Source organism: Mustela erminea, chromosome 3, assembly GCF_009829155.1.
Source record: "Mustela erminea isolate mMusErm1 chromosome 3, mMusErm1.Pri, whole genome shotgun sequence".
NCBI classification, from domain to species: domain Eukaryota; kingdom Metazoa; phylum Chordata; class Mammalia; order Carnivora; family Mustelidae; genus Mustela; species Mustela erminea.
Window position 1 is genome coordinate 47,406,969 of NC_045616.1, and position 20,544 is coordinate 47,427,512.

At 36.4% G+C, this 20,544-nt stretch overlaps 1 protein-coding gene across 7 annotated transcripts in view; it reads left to right on the top strand.

The window, feature by feature from the left end:
• Positions 1–20,544, top strand: part of FAM172A (family with sequence similarity 172 member A) — a 423,647-nt gene that overhangs the window by 34,661 nt on the left and 368,442 nt on the right. For 6 of the 7 annotated variants that reach the window (XM_032335747.1, XM_032335751.1, XM_032335748.1 and 3 more), the window contains exons 2-4: positions 499–622; positions 11,697–11,798; positions 16,160–16,260. In XM_032335747.1, the coding sequence (XP_032191638.1) occupies positions 517–622; positions 11,697–11,798; positions 16,160–16,260 (309 nt within the window). In that variant the 5' untranslated portion in view covers positions 499–516. The remainder of the gene's footprint in view (positions 1–498; positions 623–11,696; positions 11,799–16,159; positions 16,261–20,544) is intronic. The other variant, XM_032335749.1, reaches the window with a different exon arrangement.

Sequence of the window (20,544 nt, forward strand, 5' to 3'; positions counted from 1 at the left end):
GTTATGATTAAAGTTCTTAAGTTCTTTATTTATCTTTCTTCTTCTGACTGTCTTTTCTGGGAGGAAGACATTCTGATCTTGTAACTGGCACATGCTTATAGTTTATTTTAAAAGAAATTTCAGGCTTTTGGAACTACCTGAAGATATTAAAAAAAAAAAAAGCATTAGATGATAGAGAACTAAACTTAAATAGGGAGTTTAGTCAGTGACTTTAGGTATCTGTAAGTTTGGTATCTGTGTTTGGTGACATGAGAGATATAAAGATGACAAAAAGTTGATACCTCTATCCTGGGGCTTGTAATCTGTTAGCTGACCCAGACAAATACATAAATAACTATAACGCAAGGCAGGCTATGATAAGTACTGTGGTATAGGCATCATCAAAGTGCAGTGGGAAATCAGAATAGAGAGATTAATCCCAACTGGGAGGATCTAGGAAGTTCTCATGGAGTAGGTAGGATTGAGTAGAGCTTAATTTATTGCTTTCATTCATTCTAGACTGTCTTCTGAAGATTGATGTCTATTTCCTTGAGCTCTTTAATTTTGTTGCCAGTTTGGATAAGCATGGCACAAATCCAGCAGGGAGGTCCAGATGAAAAAGAAAAGACTACTGCACTGAAAGGTACATACTTATTTTGCTTTTTCAGGGTATTTTCATTGTGCCTAATGAAGGCATTGGAATATTTAGGTGATCTTCCATTCATTTCAATTCTAAAATAAGAATGTGAGTTTTTATCCATCTGTAATGGATTAACAACTGTTTCAATATCTGAGATGGAGTATGTACTTAGTAAATAAATCACAAAATCATGTAATTTTGTAACTAAGAATTCCTATCCCTTTTCTTATCCAAAGTTGTATATTTAATGCTAAAACTAACATTAGGTCTCTTGAGTTAAGACTATTGCCTTTATCATATTTTTTTTTTATCAGAATTTCATGCTAGGCTAGGATAATGATCTGCCTAATAATCCAGTATTCTATCTTTGTGGCATTAATTAGGGGTATTTTTTGAAAGGCTCTCCATGTTAACACCTCGGAGGGAATTTACCCTAGACATTCTTTGGGAATTTTGAGTTCTAGACTTTTTTAAGTCTGCAGTCTAAAAGAATTTTACTCCTAAAATAAGTGTGCATTGTTGAACTGAAAGATCTCAACGGATTTTCTTAAAGTTAAGATGCCAACTATGCCAGATAATGAGTCTCTTTACTTGTTCAGTGTAGAGTCTTTGTGGTCTCTACGGTGCTTTGCAGGTAATGCCACAGACCATCTTGACTGCAGCCATTTTTCTGAAGCCCTCAATCCTGTCCTGTCCTGTTTTATGAGGCTGGATGATAAAGATACCTCAAGAATCTCTCCTCTACCTTTCATCTCTTCATGAAAGCCTGAAGCATATATATGACAACATAACCAGTTTCTTAGCTCACAATTTGCCTCATCATGTCTCTGCTTTTAGAGCTGATGTTCTATCAAGGGGATGGTATAACTAGCCCTTACCTTCAAATATGGGAAATGGCTAAGAGCATTGCTTTCTCCTGACAAATGTGAGAGATGATGATGTGTTGGATTAGGATGGTAACAAAAGAGGATGATGACAGATTCTGTTTATGTTTGGAAGGAAGAGATTACATGATTTTCTGTTGGATTAGACATGGATGTTAGAGGAGAAATCAGGAAAAATTTGAAGGTTCTTGGCCTAAAAAGCTCTAAGATAGATGCTATGTATTAGATTTAAAAAACTGCAAAAATCAAGTTATGGTGATAATAGTGAAAAGCAAGAGTTAGGTTTTATACATATTAAATATTAAACTGAGATGTTACTTAAACGGGAAGGTAAAGAAGTTGAGTATGGAGTTTGGGAGAGCGTTTGGTTTAGAGATAAAAAAATTTTAGGGATCATTAGCATGGAGGTAATATTTAAAGGACCAGAGCTCCTAATTGAGATCACCAGGGATGTCAGTATAGACAGAAAAGAAGAGATCTGTAGATTGAGCCCTGATGCATCTCAACTCTAGGGTCAGGAAGATGAAGAGGAACCAGCAAAAGAATCTGAAAATGAATTTCTAGTAAAATAGTCTGAGAATCAAGAGCAAGAGAGAGATCCTGAACGCCAAATGAAGAAAATGGGAGTAACTCATTCAGTCATAATAATGATTCAGGTTAGACGAGGACTGAGAAATTACTTTTAGATTTGACGAAGTAGAGGTCGTTGGTGATCATCACAAAGAGCTGTTTTCACAGATTGGTGGAAATGAAAGCTACATGGGAGAGTTTCCATAGAAAATGGAAAGAGAGGAATTGGAGAAAGCTGTGGAAATTCTGTAAAAGGTTTTAGTGTATGCTTGTATGCTGCTGGAAATGATTAGCACTCTCAAAATAATGGCTGATTTAGGAGAGAGGTGAAGGAATGTGTGTATTTCCTTCTAAATAGACTCACTGGGTTTCCTAGATAGATTTTTGTGCATCTTCAGCCTTACTTGATCATGTAAAAATTACATTTTCCAAATAGTCATTCCAATTTACACTTTCTCAAGCAATATATAAGAGTTTGCATAGATTTTCTAGATTTTAGAGCTACTAGATGTATGTAAAAAGAGTATGAATAGGGTCTAAAGGTGAACTTGCCTGGATTCAAACTCAGGTTTTTCTGATTACCATGAACTAGCTACTTAGCTTCTCTGAATCTTTTAATTCATTGGTACTATAGCAATAAAAAGCCTGGTACACGTGAGCTTCTAACAATTAATGAAGGAGTTAAATTAAAAATAATAGAAAATAAAGTGACAGTGCATAGCAAAGTATATTTAGAATAAATTGTCAAACTGAATTAAACTTTATCTTTAGAGAAGTCTACTTATCAGTTTTAACTTTTATGGATTATGCTTTTAGTGTCATGTTTGTACATCCTTTGCCTGACCCTGGTTTGTGAAGATTTTCTCCTGTGTTTTCTTCTAAAAGTTTTATAATTTTAGATTTTACGTTATGATACATTTTGAGTTAATTTTTATAGAAGGTAGGAGATCTAAGTCAAGGTGGGTGTTTGGTTGGTTCGTTGGTTTTGGGGGGCCTGTTAATGTCTGTTTACACCAGCACCATTTGTGAAAAGGACTTTCTTTCCACCATGGAATTACTTCTTCCATCTTTGTCAAAAATGAATTGGTTATATTTGGGTGGCCTTATTTTGGGTTCTTTCTTTTGCTGCATGGATCTGTGTCTATCTCTTCTTCAATATCACACTCAATTGATTACTAGTATATCTTAAACATGAGTAGAGTGATTCTTCCCATTTTATTCCTTTTCAAAATTGTTTAGCTATTAGCTATTCTAGATTGTTTGCTCTTCCATATAAATTTTAGAGTAAAATTATATTTGCAAAAAAATATACTGAGATTTTGATAAGAATTATATTTAAACCTATAGATGAATATGACGACAATTGACATCTTTATTGCATCTTTCAGTCCATGACCTGGTATGGCTCTTATTTGTTTAAATCTTCAATGTCCTTCATGAGCATTTTGTAATTTTCAACATGTAAGTTGTAAACATTTGTTCTTATACTTATACCTAAGATTTAATTATTTTTTTAAATTTTTAAAAATGATTTTATTTATTTATTTGAGAGAGAGAGAGAGAGAGCATGAGAGGAGAGAGGTCAGCAGGAGAAGCAGACTCCCTGCCAAGCAGGGAGTCTGATGTGGGGCTTGATCTCAGGACTCCAGGATCATGACCTGAGCTGAAGGCAGTCACTTAACCAACTGAGCCAACCAGGTGCCCCCTAAGATTTAATTATTTAGAGTGATTTTAAACAGTGTTGTGTTCTTAATTTCAGTTGCCACATGTTAACTGATAATTTATGGAAATATAATCAAGTTTTACGTGTTGATATTATATCTTATGAGTTTCCTAAAGTCATTTAATAGTTCAAGGAATTTCGGGGGTAGATTCCTTGATAATTTCTATGTAAACCATCATGTCATTTGCACTTTGGACAGTATGCCTTTTATTCCCTTTCTTGCCTTTTTTGTACTTACTAAGATTCCTAATACTCTGTTGAATGAGAATAGTGAGAAAATGGACATTCTTTCCTTGTTCACTAGGGGTGATAGTGAATGGTGATACTCCCATTTTATCCCTTTATTTTTAGACCTGTAAATTATGGCTATGTTAAAAATAGCACCATATATTGGACACTGATTCTGAGTATGTACAGCCTTCTGAAGAATCTTGCTCAGCCCAGCAAGGTTCTATCACCTTGATGGCACCGTAATCTTTAAAAGGCCATTTCACCATTCTCTCAAACTAGCTGTTTCAGGATAGTGGGGGAAATGGTAAGACCATTGAATTTCATGAGCATGGGACCATTGCTGCAGTTTTTTTTTGCTGTGAAGTAAGTTCCTTGATCAGAAGCACTGTTATGTGGAATACCATGATGGTAGGTAAGGCATTTTGTAACTACACGAGCAGTAGATACAGTAGAAGTATTACATGTGGGGAAGACAAATCATATTCAGAGGAAGTAGCTATTCCAGTAAGAACAAAAGGTTGCTTCTTTCCTGATGGAAGTGGTCTGATGTAATCCACTGTGACCAGGTAGCTGACTGATGACTTACAGGAACGATGCCGTATTGGCGACTAAGTGGTGTTCTTTCCTGCTGGCAGATTGGATAATCAGTCCAGGTTGTGGCTAGGTTGGCTTTGGTGAGTGTAAGTTCATATTGATAAGACCATGCATAACAACCATCTCTGCCACCATGGCCACTTTGTTCATGAGCCCATTGGGCAACGACAGGGGTGGCTGGGGAGAGAGGCTAACTGGTCTCCACAGGAGTCATCTTATCCACTTGATTATTAATATCTTACTCTTTTGAGGTCACGTTTTGGTGAGCGTTAATTTGGGACACAGATTTCTTTCACTTCTTTTTCCTTTTCAGAGGGGACTTACTCACATAGCTCTTTCCCAGATTTTCTTGGTACCAGTTTCTCAATCCAGGTCCTTGGTACCAGTTTTCCTTCCAGGTCCATGACCTTCCATTGTTCCATACCCTTAATATTTATTCCCACACATGTTCTCTGGATTTCTATCTGTATAAATTAGAAAAACCAGGTAGTTCTTATGTTGTGCTGGGTGTCGTGTACCTCCTTCTGAGTCACACTTTATACCTCACCTTTAGTGGCCTGCTATGACTGGAGTATAGTTGAAAGTCTAGATGCAAAGAGGGCTTTGGGCTGTGGGTCCTGAAGAGAATCCACTTATTTATTTATTTATTAGAGAGAGAGAGAGAGAGAGAGAGAGAGAGAACAAGCAAGGGGGAGGGGGGAAGAGACAGAGAGAGGGAGAAGATTGCCCTCTGAGCAGGGAGCTCAATGTGAGACTTGATCACTGGACCCTGATATCATGACCTGAGCTGAATGAAATTAGACACTTAACCCACCGAGCCACCCAGGTGCCCCAAGAATCAGCTCTGTCTTGCCTGGCAACAGCCTCAGGGGAGGGCATGACAGTTTCCTTAAACAAAGGTTTAATTTTCCCAGACTAAGGTAGAGAGACTGCTTCTACTGAGGGTGGAAAGCTTCCTTTGACAAAGAGTGGTCAGAATTTAGAGAGTCATTGTCCTCAACTGCATTCCATTCCAATTTGCAGGACCCCAGTCACTGTCCTCTCTTTAACAGTGGACTGCTATGAGGCTGGTAGTTCTGCTCGCATTATAATTCAGCTGGTTGCAGGATGAGCTTGTGTTTGATTTTTAACAATCTCAACCCTTCTGCTACAAGAGATCAGAGTTACCTTCAGGACACACTTAGAAAATTAGAGGTTATTTATGATGTGCTTGAGCTGATAATTTGAATTCTGAATTTGTCTATTTTTTCCACTTCCTTGTCCAGTGACCTTAGGAGCAACCAACCAATTTCATTATGTTAGTTTTCCAAAAGTGTTTGAAAATATCATATACATATTCATCGAGATTCAAATGTCAATCTCATCCCGAAACACCTTCACAGGCACACTCAGAGGAAAGTTTAACCAAATATCTGGGCACTGCATGGCTTAGTTAAGTTGACACATAAAATTAACCATCACACCATTCCTCTGTCTTTGGACACTTGAGTTGTTTCTTGGCTATTGTGAATAATGCTGCTATGAACATGAGTGTACAAATAATCTGTTTAAGCCTTTGTTTTCATTTCTTTGGGTATCAAGTGGTATTTTTATCCAAGTATTGCATATGCTTAGTTGAAGTTTAGAATTCTAGTTGCTGAGTCACTTTAATTACCAGAGGCATGTTTTAGAAAAAACACTTGTGCTACATCTGATGCATATTTAAATTATATGGATTCAGTCGTACTGTATTTTATAGGCGAATGAAGGTATTTTTAATGGAAACGTTTTATTATACTTGATTTTTGCCTAATCCACTGCCTTTGAAACTCAGTCTCTATGTAAAATGCAACTTACAGTATTGCTTTCTTTTTAAAAAGCAGAAAAAATAATTTCTGACATTTTCTTTCTACATGTCTTCTCAGTGCTAATGAAATAAAATATCTATATCTGGTTCCTTTGTTAATAGAAGAGAAGTTTAAGGAATGCCTGTTTTATTTAGTTTTCATTTTGTCCTTCATAGGAACATTTCAAGCAAGGCAAAAGCATATTTCTATATTCCTAACTTTATTCTTCATAAGGTAAGGAAGAGCAGGGTTAGAATATTTTAGGGTTGATAGGGCACATAGAGTAAGTATGGTGATTTTGAAAGAGCATTGAGTTAGGTATTGGAAACTACATCTATTCCATTAATCCCCCTGTACTATTAAGGTATAATTTCGGACAAGCCATTTTTCCTCTCTGAGCTCATTTTCTCATCTGAAAGACAGTGAAGGTGATAATACATGCTACTGTTCTATAGGGTTGTGACGATCAAGTGAGATAAAGTATGTGAAAACCTTAAATTGGTATGTAGATGTTAGGTGGCATTTTATGATCTGAACTGATAGACAAAGCAACTGTTAGACATAATATATCTGCTTAAAAATTAGATGGTTGCTGTGTATCTGATTAAAAGGTTTCTAAGTTTGAACTGTAAATGACTATAGTGAAGGAACCTCAGCTCATTGGAAAGAGAATTTTCGAGCCACTCCAAGCCATTTTTGCTATTAAAAAAATCGGTTTTGCACAGAAGTACATGGTGTTCAGATATTCACCAATGAATTAGAAATTTGTCGGCCTGTATCCCTTTGTTAGCCCATTTTGCATATTATGTGACATTTCCATTTTACTGGAGAATTTGCAAACATTTTTTATTTTGAATTTTGAAGATGCTGTATTTTTTTTTCTGTGTCCATATGTATTTTTAATAAAGAACTTTTAATAATGCATACTTGTAAAAAAATAAAAAGAAAATAAAAATCAACCAGATGCTCTTAACTTGGAAATAGCCATTGTCAATATACTCAGTGCTAGCCTTCTTTATGTGCATATTTCCAGACAGAAAGATAGATGAATACATATTATAATTTTAGAAAAATGGAAATAATTCCATGGATACCAAAAATTTGAATGTTACTTGAAATAAAATAGAAGTAAAATTGAGGAACTTTAACTTGAGGTGAACTTGAGATAAATATTTCATCTAATCCAATTACAATGGATTAATTCCGGGATGCCTGGGTGGCCCAGCCGGCCGGATGACCGCCCTCGGCTCAGGCCATGATCCCGGAGTCCCGGGACCGAGTCCCGCATTGGTCTCCCAGCTCCACGGGGAGTCCGCCTCCCTCTCTGACCCTCCCCCCGCCCATGCTCTCTCTCACTGTCTCTCTCTCAAACAAACAAACAAAATCCATGGAGAAAAGTATACATGAATGTTCATAGCAGCACGATTCACAATAGCCCAAAGGTCGAAACAGCCCAATGTCCATCCACTCACTGGCCTGTTGTATTAGCGAAACTGGGAACCTGAAGGGCCTAGCGAGGAGACTGGCAAGTGGTTTTTATTTTGTCTTATTTGAGAGAGAGAGAGAGATTGAGAGAGAGCATAAGCAGGGGCAGCAGCAGAGGGCGAGGGAGAAGCAGGCACCCCGCTCAGGGGCTCCCTGAGGGACTGGATCCCAGGACCCCAGGACCATGACCTGAGCAGAAGGCAGACACCCAACCAACTGAGCCACTCAGGTGCTCTTGGCAAGTTTTTAAGGGGATGGTAGAAACCAAGTTCATGAATCTTTTTGATCTTTGAATTATTTTTGGAACTAGTCCTATTACAGGAGTTCTTTGGCTTAGGTCTTGGGTCTTAGGAATGAAGTTTGTGGTTTCCAGTTTGGCTGTTAGCCTTTCTTTGACCACCAAGTTCAGCGTCAATACCTTCACTGAGAGTCAGCCCCGGGGGTACAACTGGGGGCACTAGAAAGCTTGTGTAAGAGCAGCCATGATAGGGGCGCCTGGGTGGCTCAGTGGGCTAAGCCGCTGCCTTCGGCTCAGGTCATTATCTCGAAGATGCTGTATTTTTATGTGAGTCGAGGTTTATTGGGTGTGGCAGTTTGAAGAGCACTAAAAAATTATTTTTTTGATGGCTTGTCTTTATGTCCTACAGAAAGAGACTAGAGACTAGAGGTAGAAAAACTACTTTTTTCTTTGGCATATTTTGATGTTCCATACAGATGGATTTGTTGTATTTCTGTAAGACAGAAATAAAGTGTTTCTTCTGAGATAATTCTTTTGTAGAAAAAGGGACTGGTTTGCTTTATTACGTATCCTAGGAGCTGGTTTCTCTTCAGGAACTTGAGTTAGAATGCAAAATCTCGAAACCTGAATTTTTTTTTTTTAAGATTTTATTTATTTATTTGACAGAGAGAGAAATATCACGGGTAGGCAGAGAGGCAGGCAGAGAGAGTGGGGGAAGCAGGCTCCCTGCTGAGCAGAGAGCCCAATGTGGGGCTCAATCCCAGGACCCTGAGATCATGATCTGAGCCAAAGGCAGAGGCTTAACCCACTGAGCCACCCAGGTGTCCTGAAACCTAAACTTTTTAAAAAATATCTTTTCTTTGGAACAATAAATTTGAAGTTTATCTTTTTGTTTTTTGAGTTCTGATATAACTCTGATGACATATAGTGAGAATTTCCCCCTCATTCTATAATAAGAGCCTAAAAGGTATCATTAAATACTTGTTGACAGACTGATTCTAGCCTGCGGCAGGGATAAGATAAGCCTAGAACAAGCACTTTGTGGTAACACAAAATAGGGAAATATTTAAAAAAACAAAAAATAAGAGCATGTCAAACAGTTATAGGAGCCAGCTGGAAGAGCTTATAGCCATGGCCATTGCTGGAACAATTTGAGCAACAAAATAAATGATGTAGTATTTATTATAACCCAAATTATATAATAAATATCCCTGATTCTATACTGATAAAAGATTGAATAAATGTGTAAATGGAGGAAGAGAGACAAAAATTCATACAAAGAATTACAAATAATGTATGTAGATATTCTTTGTTCCACAAGGCAGAGCACAGCTCTACTTTTCTTCCTTGAATGTGGGCTAGACTTACTCACTTCCAAGGAATAGATTATAGAAAAGGAAAAAATAGCGATCATAGTTGAGAAGTCGCCTTAGCCAGCTGATGGAGATTAACATCCCCAGTGATATACCATGGATATCACGTTCCCTGATATGATGTGATAAGAGGGGCGTTTACTTCTGTGGTATTCTTCCTGTAACCCTGGTCTAATCACAAAATGAAAAAAAAAATCATATACACCTAATTTGAGGGTCATTCTGCAAAATACCTAACCAATATTCCCCAAAAGAGTCATGATCATAGAAAAGAGACAAAGAGTAGAATCTGTCACAGGCAAGAGGAGACTGATAGACATGACAACTCTATGTGGGGTGGTGTTCTGGATGGGATCCTGGAATGGAAAATGGACCTTAAGAGGAAAACAGGTGAATAATTTCTGGGCTTAGTTCATAGGAACGTACAGATGTTGGTTTCTTCACTTTCACAAATGTACCCTGGTAATGTGGGATGTTTTATTTTTATTTTGTTTAGTTTTTTTTGAATTTTTTTATTGTGTTATGTTAGTCGCCATACAGTATATCATTAGTGTTTGATAGAGTGTTCATAATTCATTATTTGCGCATAACACCCAGTGCTCCATGGAATCTCTGCCCTTCTTAATACCCATAAGCAAGTTCATCCATCCCTCCACCTCCCTCCCTTCTGAAATCCTCCATTTGTTTCCTGGAGTCCACAGTCTATCATGGTTCATCTCCCATTCTGATTTCTCCCCCTTTGTTTTTCCCTTCTCCTAATGTCCTCCCACACTATTCCTTATGTTCCCCCAAGTAAGTGAAACCATATGATGATTGACTTTCTCTCCGCTTGACTTACTTCACTCAACATACTCTCCTCCAGTCCCATCCATGTTGATGCAGAAGTTGTGTATTCATCCTTTTTGATAGCTGAGTAATACTCCATTATGTATATGGACCCCCATCTTCTTTATCCATTCATCTGTGGAAGGGCATCTTGGCTTTTTCCACATTTTGGCTATTGTGGACATTGCTGCTATGAACATTGGGGTGCATATAGCCCCTCTTTTTACTACATCTGTATCTTTGGGGTAAATACCCAGTAGTGCAATTGCCAGGTCATAGGGTAGCTCTATTTTTAATTTTTTGAGGAACCTCCACACTGTTTTCCAAAGTGGCTATCCCACCAACGATGTATGAGGGTTTCCCTTTCTCCACAACTTCTCCAACATTTGTTGTTTCTTGCCCTGTTAATTCTGGCCATTCTGACTGATGTAAGGTGATACCTCAATGTGGTTTTGACTTGAATTTCTCTAATGGCTAATGATGATGAACTCTTTTTCATGTGTCTATTAGCCATTTGTATGTCTTCTTTGGAGAAGTGTCTGCTCATGTCTTCCACCCATTTCCTGACTTGATATCTGCTTTTTAGGTGTTAACAAAAGGGAATAGAGTGTTCCATGGAAACTGGGTAGAGGACATAAAGGCACTATCTGTATTTTCTTTCAACATTTCTATAACTCCAGAATTATTTCAAAATACTTTGTTTATTTAAAATATTTAAATTTAATATTTATTTAAAAATTTATTTATGTATTTAAAAAAATTTATTTATTTAAAAATCTTTGTTGAGAGTATTTTTATTGTATGGAAATCAAATGCTTTGTGTTAACCACATTTTCTCTGGTGAGCATGTTGTATTTTATTATTGTGATTTTTTCCTATAAAATGGAATAATGTGTTATATTACCCCATTTAAATTTGTAAGTTTCCTTATTCATAAATGGTAGTTTCATCTTTATGTAAGATTTAGTGACTGTTTAAATGACCTGAAACTTTTGAAACTATAGATGGAGGTTAGTGAGATAAAAATTAATAGCTGAATATTTTGAGGAGAAGAAGTTAATAATTTACTACAGTGGTACATAGGATCTAAAATTGTGATTGTTTTGGGTATTGATGATTTTGAAAGTGCTTTTGATATTCTCATGATATAGCACTTGGGGAACTTAAAATTTTAAAAACATTATCAATGAGGCAACTCATATAAAGTAATCTAGTAGAACAAAAGGATGCTTAAAATAATCAAAAATACAATCTCTATTATTAACTTTGTTATTAAAATATAACTTATTAAGAAAATCAATGTTAATGCATTTCATATTCTTTTCTAGATTTATTATCTAGGATCGATTTGGATGAACTAATGAAAAAAGATGAACCACCTCTTGATTTTCCTGATACCCTGGAAGGATTTGAATATGCATTTAATGAAAGTAAGTGTTTGCTACATACAAGATTTATTTATCATGCTAATAGAATCATAGGACAGATATTATTCACTATTTTTATTTGCCAGTTAGAATGTTTTATGTATTTCATTTAAGAAATAATGACTTACCCCTTCATGGTGAAATTTTTCACTCAAGGAAAAGAACCAAATTGTAATTTTCTGTAATTGTCAAATCACTTAAACCAATGGACATGAATTTGATGTGACTTAAAGTATTTCATCCCAGAGCTTTCAACTCTCAGGCATCCAGTTGGAACTCCAATTATATTATGTAGAAAGATACTACTTTTTCACATATTTGAAAGGAAATGGCTAGCAGTTATCATCTATGATGATATTTTAAAGCCTAATGCTCAGTTTTCCATGATTTTTTTCAGGCAACATCCTTATTTTTTAAAATTTATTTTATTTTTTTAAGATTATTTATTTGAGAGAGAGTGAGAGTAAGAATGAGAGTAGAGAGACAGAGAGGGAGAAGCAGACTCTCTGCTGAGCAGAGAGCCTGGTACGAGGCTCCATCCCAGGACCCTGAAATCATGATCTGAGCCAAAGGCCGATGTTTAACTGAATGAGCCACCCAGGCATCCTGCCTATTTTAAAATTTATTAATTAAATTCTAAATAAGAAAGACTTTCCACTTGGGGTTTGGAAGAACATAAGTTACAAGGATGTTTCTAGAACAAAGAATTATGATTGATTGAATTAATAACATACTATTAAACATTTGAAGAGTACTAGTGTTACAGGCTTGGTAGAGTTTAAGTTGTAGGTTTCTGTTTGTTGCTCCACATCAACTAAATTGGTGATTTGTTACCATTATGGTAGTGGATATCCCTTAATAATAACACTTACATGTGTCAGAATTTATAATGACAGTCTCTGTGTACTAGAAGATTAATTGATTTTAAACATGATATTAGAAACTTTGATCTCTTATCTGATGTTAATTTTCATGCTTTTAATAAAGGATATCTTAATGCCAAGATATATATGAGTAGTATTTGTTTTACTGACCTAGCTAGCCAGGTGCTCCAGAAGTAATAAACTTTTATCTTTCCCTTTCTTATCAGATACATACAGACATCTTTTCCTCACTTCTACACCCTTGAATGTACTTACCTTGCATTCACACTAATGTGATACCTATATCTTTGCATACACATACACCTTTTCATGTATGTATACCTCAAATGTGTGTGCATCCTTGCACATGCCTACCATTTATTTTATAAGTATCTTGGACATTGTCTTGCATAAACACAGACTAATAGTATTAAGGAGAAATGCTTAAATTCTAAGGAGAGAATGTCACTTTTAAGGATCTGTTTTTAGCTTGATACGGTTCACCTTTGAATTTGGGTTAACGGTGAATATTTTTTCAAAGAGGTGAGAATTTGGAGATAGGAAACTAGGTCTCAATACTAAACCCCTAAAAAGGTAATTCTAACAGTGTCTTTCGGGACTTCTTTTTTAATTTTATGATAACAAGAACTCTTACAAAAGGTTTGGAATTAAACTTTCCAAACCTTACCTGATTGAAGAAATTTCTAATTTTTCCTAAAGGATTTTAAAGTAGTTGGATAAAAGAAGAATTTGGATACAAATTTTATTCTAAGCCAGACAATTTGTAACAAAGGGGAAGAGATTGTTTTTACCTGTATCAGATTTATACCTTATTCTTTAAAATCACTGTGCCTTTTTGTTATTAAGATTTTATTTATTTGGGGCGCCTGGGTGTCTCAGTGGGTTAAAGCCTCTGCCTTCGGCTCAGGTCATGATCCCAGGGTCCTGGGATTGAGCCCCGCATCGGGCTCTCTGCTCAGCAGGGATCCTGCTTCTCCCTCTCTCTCTGCCTGCTTCTCTGCCTACTTGTGATCTCTGTCAAATTAATAAATAAAATCTTTAAAAAAAAAGATTTTATTTATTAATTTGACAAAGAGAGATCACAAGTAGGCAGAGAGAGAGAGAGGGAGAGAGGAGGAAGCAGGCTCCCTGCTCAGCAGAGAGCCTGATGCAGGATTTGATCGCAGGACCCTGAGATCATGACCTGAGCCCAAGGCAGAGGCTTAACCCACTGAGCCACCCAGGCACCCCTTCTGTGCCTTTTCAAATACATCTTGTGTTTCCCATTGCTGTAATCGTTTAAGGCCCACCTCAAATGTCCTTGCTGATGAAGAAGTTGAAGGCTTTTCCCCTTTTACCCTCACCTATACTCCCTCTGCTCTGGTGCAGTATTATGAAAGAGCACACTTTTAGATCATTAGAAAAAGTAATTGAACTTGTGGCAGACCATTTGAGTTTGAATATCATCTTCTATAGTACCTGGCATTTATTGAACTCTTAATACATGCCAGGAAGTATTCTAAATACTTTGAACTTATTAATTCATTTAGGCAAGTGGTAGCCTCTTTGAGGTCCTGCACTCCATAACAAATCTGATAAAGTATATGCATACATTTCCTAGAATAGCACATATTTTAGATATACATGTGAAACTTTACAGCTGATTTTAGGGGGCCCTAAGCTAAAATGGCCTAAATCAGACCTTTGACAGTCACTGGAGTCCAAACCTTTGAGAAATGCCATATTTACAAATAAAAATATAACCTAAGTGATTCAGACATTTTTCCTGGATAAGAGTGCTCACTTTCTTTGCCTCTTAACCTTTTCACTTTTAACAGTAGTGGTAATAGGTGGCTATTTTAATAGGTCCCATTTTCCTAAAGAACCCAAAAAAGAGTGTTCTATGTAGTGATCCAAAACAGTGTCTCATGTTGAGAGTATTAAAAACTTTACAGATAAGGATTAGCCCTTGTTTTGCATATTTAAAAAGACAGTTTTATATGTGGTGAAATTGATTCATAAAAATAGTGAAGTAGTTTTACATGAAGTAGTATTTTTCCAGGGTTCAGTTTTAGTGCCATACATTCCTTTCAACTTTTTGTCCACTCCTGCCCTCATTGAATAAAAATCAAATACTAAGTTCTACTCTGCATGTCATGTCCCTCTTTGGTCTCTAAACCCTTTCTTGTGCCTCACTGCTCTTAGCATAAAGTCCAGACCCAGTAGTTGAAGTCTTCTGCTTTTTGATCCCAACATGTTCTCCAGTGTTCTGCAGTTTGGCTCAGTACTTCGTTTTGTTTCTGTTAAAATGGATTGTTCACTATTACTCGAACATTCTGTCCATTTTTCACATTTTTGTCTAAATTGCTAGGTAGAGGCAGGGGAGAATAGATTAAAGTAATTGGCCTGTGGTCTCTCTCCTGATCACCAGCAGCACACTTCTGGGACAGAAAGAACACAGGTGGCCTGGCCTTTTCTTCTTAAAAACATCCTGATAATGTAATCTTTTAGTGAATATAGGCCAGTGTTTGCTAGGAGCAGAGTGTTTATCTACAGAATACTTTGAACGGGTGACTGGTTTCGGCTTGCTTATGGTAAACAAGCATAATCTGTGGATATTTGAAGTATATTTCTCTGAAGGATATAACAGAAGCAGTACCACTCTCTGGCACATAAAACTGAAGTATTTTGTAACCAAATGCTCACCAATGTATGACGTAACCTTTTCGCCTCACATTGAGACTTCACCTGCTCTGGACCAGAGAGTGCTGCCAGTAAGAGTGAAGGACCTGGGAGGAAATGCCTAGGCTGTCCCAGACCTCTTCTTTTCTTTGCCTGTGCCTCTTGATTGCTTATTGCCTTGTTATTATTAGCAAATTTATTATCAGTAAAATCTCTGAATTGAATGTGTCTGATTTGACAGTCCAAATTGATGTTGGCTCACTGCTTTTCTCCAGTGTTCATTAGAAATCTTAACCATACTTTAGGCCTAGTTGAGAAATCTGCCTGGAACCTCTGAAACTATTCTAACCTATAAGGGTCTTCCTCTTCCATTTTTCCAAACTCATTTTAGTCTTTATTACCTACATGAATTGCCTGTGGCAGTTTTTAGATTGTTGACTTAACTTCATTCTTGTTTACCTTCCTAAAACGTTGCTTAACTTTTGGATATTTATGCTTTTAATCCTCCTCTAGCCTCTAAGCTTAGACACTGAGACCTTGTTCATAGCTGTAGCTAGCCATGATCCTTATATATTATAGGCCCTCAAATGTTGTTCATTTGCTTTAGAGAAATGAAAGTCAAAAGGCACAGCATTTGAGTAGTTGAGGGCATTCTTTTATAGTACTTAGATGTTTGCATCATGTTGATATTGGAAGGAAAAATGCAAAGAAAAAAATGAAACTTCTGAGGAAGTTATTTTAAAATTTTATCAGATGTTATTTATTTTTAATATTATTATAAATATACTCTGAATCATAGCAATACTGTTTATCTTCTAGAGGGACAGTTAAGACACATAAAAACTGGGGAACCGTTTGTTTTTAACTACCAAGAAGATTTGCACAGATGGAACCAGAAAAGATATGAAGCTCTAGGAGAGGTAAGGTTATATATTAAACTTCACACTCTTTTTTTTTTTTTTCCAGTTTTGAAGAGTCAGAATAAAGGTTTTGAAGCTAAGGCAGTTCATGAAGTCTTTCGTTAAAAAAAAAAAGTGATTTAAAAAAAAATTTTTTTTGTTGTTCATTTCAGTGGTTATGTTTGAAACATATTCTCAAGGTTTATGTTTTTATGTAAACCTGTCCTTCCCATGACCTTAATATTTTGTAGTGAGTCATTACATCAGAAGACAAATTCATGACGAATTTTATCTTTTAAATGTTTTTAAGAGGTTGAATCCTCTGCTATGCCAGGAGGAATAAGTGTTCTTTTAAGTGGTTATCTTAAAAAAAAAAAAAAAAAAAGAGTTACTTATGTTAATTATATGAAGTGATGAGTATGTTAATTGTATTAATCTTATTTATCATTCTGCAATGTGTATATATATCAAATCATCACAGTTATTCCTCAATAAAGGTAAAAAAAATTCTTACTTATGTGAACAAGATTGGTATTTGCTTGGCTAATAAAGTGTGTCTAACCTACTTACCTTTGACTTGAAGGATGAGGCCTTGTGAGCATTTAGTTTCCTCACACAGTACCATTGTGAGGAACCCTTGAAAATGGCATTTGTCATTAAGGCGAATGTTCTGTTAAAGCCAAAAGTTTTACTCATCCTATGTCATGTTAAATAATTTTAATAAAATGCACATGGAGGGGTGCCTGGGTGGCTCAGTGGGTTAAAGCCTCTGCCTTTGGCTCAGGTCGTGATCGCAGGGTCCTGGGATCGAGCCCCACATGGGGCTCTCTGCTCAGCAGGGAGCCTGCTTCTTCCTCTCTCTCTGCCTGCCTCCTCTGCCTGCTTGTGATCTCTGTCAAATTAATAAACAAAACCCTAAAAAAAAATAATAAAATGTACATGGACACATTTGTTTAGTGTGACAATACATACTACTTCAGTTCTTTAAGGAAAAGCTAAAGTTCCTATATTCCTGTTTTGATTCTTTAAAAACTAGTCAGAATGAATTACTTGATTAAACAGCAGCATAAAGAATATATGAAACTTAGTTTATTTTTGCTGGAAGACAGTTCTCCATGAATTACATTTCCACATGTGTCTGAGCAAAGGCGTTGACAGCTTTTGGTGTGGACTATCTTTTCAAGGGTGTTTGTGTAGGAAACAGCTTGGAAGACAGAGCTTGTGTCTTCCTCCAGGAGAGAGAACAGATTTGTTTGCTCTTCAGGAAAATGCTCTTCCCGTCCGCCACTAGTGACAAAGAATGGGCAGGTTTGGTAGTAACCCCCTTACAAGATTGAGCTTCATAAATTTTGAGGCCCCTTAGCTATGATGCAGTCCCACTGTGTGCTTAGCCTCTGTTTTAAGCCTGTCCATATTGCCTCTTTAGGACTTGAAGGACAAAAGAAAGAGATGAAAATAAGCTTATGCTGCTTGCTGAATACCTTGAGTAATAAAGTCTTTTGTCTCTGACATAGAAATCTAGTGTCTTTTGGCAATATCCATGAAATAGTAGCAGGCTAACTTGTTAGCTGGCAAAGAGAATAAAATCTCAGGCCCTTCAGAGTTCTTGACATTTTTTGCTAGCATTTGTAACTTAAGTTTAATTAATGCCCTGAATAATTTCTGCTGCACATGAGCTATTCCCATTCCCCATAAGTGAATTACTTATATGCCTCAGGCTAGTAGTATGTTGATTCTAGGAATATATGTAGTATATGACCTTACAGAAGAACTGGGGATGTTTGTTTTGTTTTGTTTTTAAATGGGGCTTACAGTTTACTCCTTTCCATGAGCCATGCATATTTGTTCACTTGGACAGGTGCTGTTCTCTAAACAAACTTTCTCTTTTTTGTCATCTGCATCTTTTTCACCCTTAACCTATATCCCCTAGCATTATCTCTGTCAGAATTTAGCAATTGTATCTTATTAGATTGTCCATGTACAAGTGATTCCTTTCTCCTAGATCTCCTATCTTATATTCTTTGGACATATGGATTGTCACAGGTTTGATTTTTGGTGGATCTTACTCTACGATAACGTATTATGAAGTTTCACTTTAATGATTATATATAGGTAGAGAGAAAATATTCTGCATTATCTAGATTTCCCACCTCCTGTGCCTGCATTCACATTTGTGTTCGTGATCAAGCTGGCCCCAAATGATCACCCCAAATCACAGGATTTATTCTGTAGTGCAGTGTGTCTCAAATTTAGATCAGTAGACCCCTGAGCTTCAAGTACCAATCCCATTTACTTCCCAATATATTTATCAAAAGTGCATAACCTTCTAACATAAAACTGTCACAACAAAAGATCCAAAGATTAGAGAAGGGAAGTCTGGTTGTTAGCATTTGGTTCCCTACCATCTTGCTTTTCATGTCTTGTTTGAAATACTTGTGTTTTTATTTTTTATTCCTCTGAATTCGGGTACACCATGAAATACTTATTTTTATTACCAGTCTCACTGCTGAAGGTTGACTATTAATTTAATTTCTTTTCCTACATTTTAGTTTTGAGATGTATGAATTCTAGTTAAATATGCATAATGACACAATTTTCACTATTGTAAATTTGTTTGGTGTTCTTTATGGTAGGATTTAATAATGCATAGGTGGACCTATCTTTTTGTCCATTTTCCTTACTTTCTTTTTCTGAGCTGTGTCTTCCAATTAGTTTAACCACCTTACTGTCCTTCATTCATACCTTATACTTTTATCTCATACCGTTTTCTGTCTTTGAAATGCCCTTGCTCCCTTGTTCATGATACTCCTATCTCTACCTGCCTTCAGGTTTTGGCTTTCATATCTTCTAGGAAGCCTTCTCTCATCTCTTCTACCACTCTTTTTATTCTTTTTCTCAATTTCCTTTCTTCTCATTCTCTTTTTCGGCCTATCTTGCCTTCTTTTGAGAATGATTTAAGGTGGGCGCCTGGGTGGCTCATTCGGTTAAGTGGCTGTCTTTGGCTCAGGTCCTGATCCTGGGGTCCTAGGATCGAGTTTCACATTGGGCTCCATGCTCAGTGGAGAGCCTGCTTCTCCCTCTCCCTCTTCCTGCCGCTCTGCCTGCCACTCTGCCTACTTTGCTCTCTCTCTATCAAATAAATAAATAAAATCATAAAAAAAGAGAATGATTTAAGGTGACCTTAAATATGAATATCCCACTTAGCAAGATTAAAAATTAAGTAAAAATAATAAAATAGAATTTAAAGAATGTTAGTAAATTAAGAGCATGAGTTTGTTTTCTTTCTCTTTAAGATACTTTACACTGTATTGCAATATTTTTTTATTTTTTATTTTTTTAAAGATTTTATTTTATTTATTTGACAGACAGAGATCACAAATAGGCAGAGAGGCAGGCAGAGAGGGGGAAGCAGGCTCCTTGCTGAGCAGAGAGCCCGATGTGGGACTTGATTCCAGGACCCTGAGATCATGACCTGAGCTAAAGGCAGAGGCTTAACCCACTGAGCCACCCAGGCGCCCCTACAATATTTTTTAATGAATATCTTTTGGCAGTTTGGGGCAATTTTCTATATTCTTATGGTACTTGTTGAATAGTAAATGAGTGCTATACAAATATATAAACTATAAATTCTAGACCTATGTATTTTAGGAAATTTCTTAATTTTAGGAATTTGAGCATGAAGATAATATTTACTTATTGAACGGAAAATGACAGGCTAATGATGATTTTCCCATTTGTAGAACTAAACAATTTTCAATTACTTTAATTCCCATTTAATTTCTAAGAGTTTCAGACAATTATGGCTTTGCAGATAAAAATTATTTGATTAAAAGTCATCTGTCTGTATTTATGGCATGTTTTGTTGGAAAATTTTTATTCTTCATGGTCAAACTCTAGACTGAATCCGCTGTAATTCAGAAAATAGAAGTTCTTCTGTAACTGCCTAAATTTCCTAGAAAACAAAGTTTTGCATTTACATTTTGGAAATAATTTAGTACTTCGTCTTACCAGTGAGGTCGCTAGTTGCAGTTAAGTGAGAGCTTTTAGAAAGCATTTCATCACGTCCTGGACACAGAAGTACTGAAAAACCTCCTTTCTCCTCATTGATGGGTAGGGTGGATTTCAGGAGATATTACAAATTTGAGTTTATTGCCTAGGAGCCTGCCTTAATAAATAGCTTCTGATGATTGAAGTTTTAAGGAAACAGATTCTGGTTTTGGCCAACAATCTAAACCAAAACCCCTTCTGTTTTTTGTTTTTTTTTTATCTTTTAGTATGTTCCTACTAAATATCGACTTTTGTCTT